The sequence below is a fragment of the Medicago sativa genome, chromosome 8 (genome assembly GCF_051527215.1).
Source record: "Medicago sativa cultivar Bolivia chromosome 8, Bolivia_mono, whole genome shotgun sequence".
Taxonomy (NCBI): Eukaryota; Viridiplantae; Streptophyta; class Magnoliopsida; order Fabales; family Fabaceae; genus Medicago; species Medicago sativa.
The window spans coordinates 89,500,834-89,504,389 of NC_140756.1; the positions used below are offsets into that span (position 1 = coordinate 89,500,834).

Genomic DNA, 3,556 nt, shown 5'->3' on the forward strand with positions numbered 1-3,556 from the left:
TTTGGATAAATACCTGAAAGTATTTAAGTGATGACATTTTATATAGGCAACGAAGACACCTGAAAATTCCAGGTATATTCAATTCTCATTATTTCTTTTGCTTCATTGTTTATAATATTGAATTTTACTATTATCATATTTAACTTATGTTTTTACTCTATATAACAGATTTGGTTTTGACTGAAGATGAATTGAAAAATTTAACTTTGGTGGAGATAGAAAAATTGTTGCGGAGAAGGAACAAAAGTCTAATTTTTTTTGAAACCATGCCTCAAGTGAACATGCCTTTGAATCCTGAATCTTACAATCAACTTATTTCTAACGAGCTTAACTATAATCATCGTGATCTAATTCTGGAGCACAAAAAATTAACTTCCAGAATGACTGAAGAACAAAGGAGCATATACGACACAATCATGAGTTCTGTGGATGCGAACATCGGTGGTTTTTTTCTTCATTGATGGCTATGGCGGAACCGGTAAAACCTTCATTTGGAGAGCGATATCTGCAGCAATTAGATCCAGAGGAGAAATTGTTTTGACCATAGCATCAAATGGGATAGCAGCATTACTTATTCCAGGTGGCAGGACAGCACATTACTTATTCGAGAATTCGACTTGCCCTATCAAGCCAGAGGATCCTTTAGCGCAACTAATCGTTGAGTCAAAACTTATTATTTGGGATGAAGCTCTGATGCTTCATAGGCATTGCTTTGAAGCAGTTGATAAGACTTTTAGGGATATACTTCGTGACTCTAATCCTGGAAGTGCGGATATTCCTTTTGGAGGAAAAGTGGTTGTCTTGGGTGGTGATTTCAGGCAAATTCTTCCGGTCATTCCAAGAGCACCAAGACATGATGTTGTTGATGCTAGCATTAATTCATCGCGCCTTTGGAAACATTGGCGAGTCCTAAAATTGACCAAAAACATGAGGCTTCAAACTGGTTCTTCATGTTCTGATGTCAATGAACTCAAAGAGTTCGCTGACTGGATTTTAAATGTTGGAGATGGAAATATTAGAGACAATAATGATGGGGAAGCTAAAATTGAAATACCAGATGACATGTTGATCAAGAACTCAGGTGACCTAATTTCTTCAATTGTTAATAGCACATATCCATCACTTTTGGAGAATATGAGTGATATTTCATTTTTTCAAGATAGGGCAATTTTAGCACCTACCAATGATATTGATGATTCACTGAACAATTACATTTTATCGATGATTCCTGGTGAGAAAAAAACATACTTAAGTGCTGATAGTCCGTCTACACAGGATGAAAATATTAATGGTCCTGATCAGATTCTCACTCCAGAATTTTTGAACACCGTCAAATCTTCAGGTTTGCCAAACCATGAGTTAAATCTCCAGGTTGGAGTTCCAATTATGTTATTGAGAAATATTGATCAACCATTAGGATTATGCAATGGTACGCGCCTTATAATTATGCAAATGGGGAATTTCGTACTTGAGGCAAAGATAATATCAGGGAACAATATTGGACAAAAGGTATATATCCCAAGATTGACTTTGTCTCCATCTCCATCTGATACAAAACTTCCTTTCACGTTTCAACGTAAACAGTTTCCTATTATGGTCTCATTTGCGATGACTATCAATAAGAGCCAAGGACAATCTCTTAAAAATGTTGGAATATATCTTCCAAAACCCATATTTTCACACGGACAGTTATATGTTGCTCTTTCACGCGTTACTTCACGTGCTGGGTTGATGATGCTGATTTGCGATGACGAAGGACGTGTCTCCAACAAAACTAATAATGTTGTCTACAAAGAAGTCTTTCAGAATTTAAGATAGGTAATTTACACATATACATATTCGTATATATTTTTTATTTGTTTATTGTTGCGTGCATCTAGCTATGTTTTTCAAAACACTTTTATTTAAAATAATGCCTTTCTTCCGAACTATATATATATGTGTGTGTGTGTGTGTGTGTGTGTGGGCGCACACGCGTGTGTAAAAAATAATATTTAGAATTTTGTTGTTGACAAAAAAGTCAAAACTTATCAACTAAATTTGTTTCACAAATTAACATTATGTTATGCATTTTTCTTATACTTTTTTATATGGTTATGTAATTTGTATTTCTCTTTATACCTTATGCCATTTAAAATAATCGTGTATAATCATACAAATTTATTTTATTTCATGCCAGGTTGATCATCATCTTTATGATGAATTTTTGATTTGGAATCAGCAAAAGTCATGGACACAAAACTGAGTTTTACCGATTCAATTGTTGAGAATTGATACGTCTTTATTATCCACAAATTTGTATATTATTACTCAAGACAAACTTATATTAGTAGTTGCATTTGGTTATTTTTATTTGTCTATCCAATGTGATAATGAGAATTCTAAATTACTTCAGGTTTTTATTGGTTTTATTTTGGACACGTTAATTCATGCTCACTTACAACTATTATTGTTTCATTTACGATTACCTTATTTATTAATTAATGTCATATCTAACCTCCCGTGCATCGCACGGGTCTAAATACTAGTATATATATATATATGTGTGTGTGTGTGGGCGCGCGCTATTATAAGGAAGATGCTTCCATCTATTAAGATATTATAATATTGTTGCGTTTGATTTGTCATGGTTCTAAGTTCTAACTCATGATCACATGCATTTCACACGGAGCTAAACTAATCCAATCTAATCTAATAACATTGATTTTGGTGGGTCATCATGGCCAATCTCTAAGATAATGCTCACATGGTTCAGCCTTGTTTGTCTACTACTTTACTAAATTTATCATATTCATATTTCAAAAACAAAATAAGAGTTCAACTTTAATTCACTTTCAAGGCAAATTTTTACGTACAATGTCGAGAAAATACATTCAATTATTTATATGTGTGGTTTTATTTACAACGTCAAGAAAAATTTCATATCCTAATTAATTAACCATCGAAGTCATTTGATATCTACTGTAGATTTTTTTTTTTTTGAAGAAATCTACTGTATACTGTTGTAATATCAAACTCTAATATTAATATCGCAAACTTAAAGACCCGAACCAGTTAGATTCAAGTTCGTTGGCATTAGGTGTGTTGTAAGTAACTTTGTACCATTTACTATATTTCTCACTATGACAGTATTTTTTTTCTCAACCATAAAAACCAAAACCAATATATGGCACAGTTTTATATAGCCTTGATTTGGTTGGTCATGGAAATACGAGGTCAGTTGTACCTTCTTTAAGATCATTAACAAATATTGCTCTAGCTGTAAATACGTTATAAGAGTTCTTCATGAGGGTGCTTCGAGTTTGGGTATGTTTTGATACATACCTTCTTTTTTTTTTTTTCCTTGAAAAGGCTAAAAATTGAAAATAAATTAAAAACTAACAATCAAAGTATAAGAAATAATGTTAGGATTCTCGTAAAAAAAGCGCTAGGATTGAAAAGTTACAAAATTATCAATTACTACATAAACAATACAAAAACAATGGTGCCTCAAAACCAAAAAAATAAAACTAATAATAAATATATAAATAAAGTTACTTTTAAACATTTGACTGGT

General features: G+C 32.4%; 1 protein-coding gene across 1 annotated transcript; it reads left to right on the forward strand.

Annotated features, from left to right (window-relative positions):
- The first annotated feature begins 414 nt into the window (after window positions 1–414).
- On the forward strand, window positions 415–2,446 carry LOC146903040 (uncharacterized). The gene is made up of 2 exons (XM_085737315.1): window positions 415–1,818; window positions 2,180–2,446. Exon 1 carries the CDS (start codon window positions 430–432, stop codon window positions 1,816–1,818), a length of 1,389 nt encoding a protein of 462 aa, XP_085593441.1. The 5' UTR covers window positions 415–429; the 3' UTR covers window positions 2,180–2,446.
- The last annotated feature ends 1,110 nt before the right edge of the window (window positions 2,447–3,556 follow it).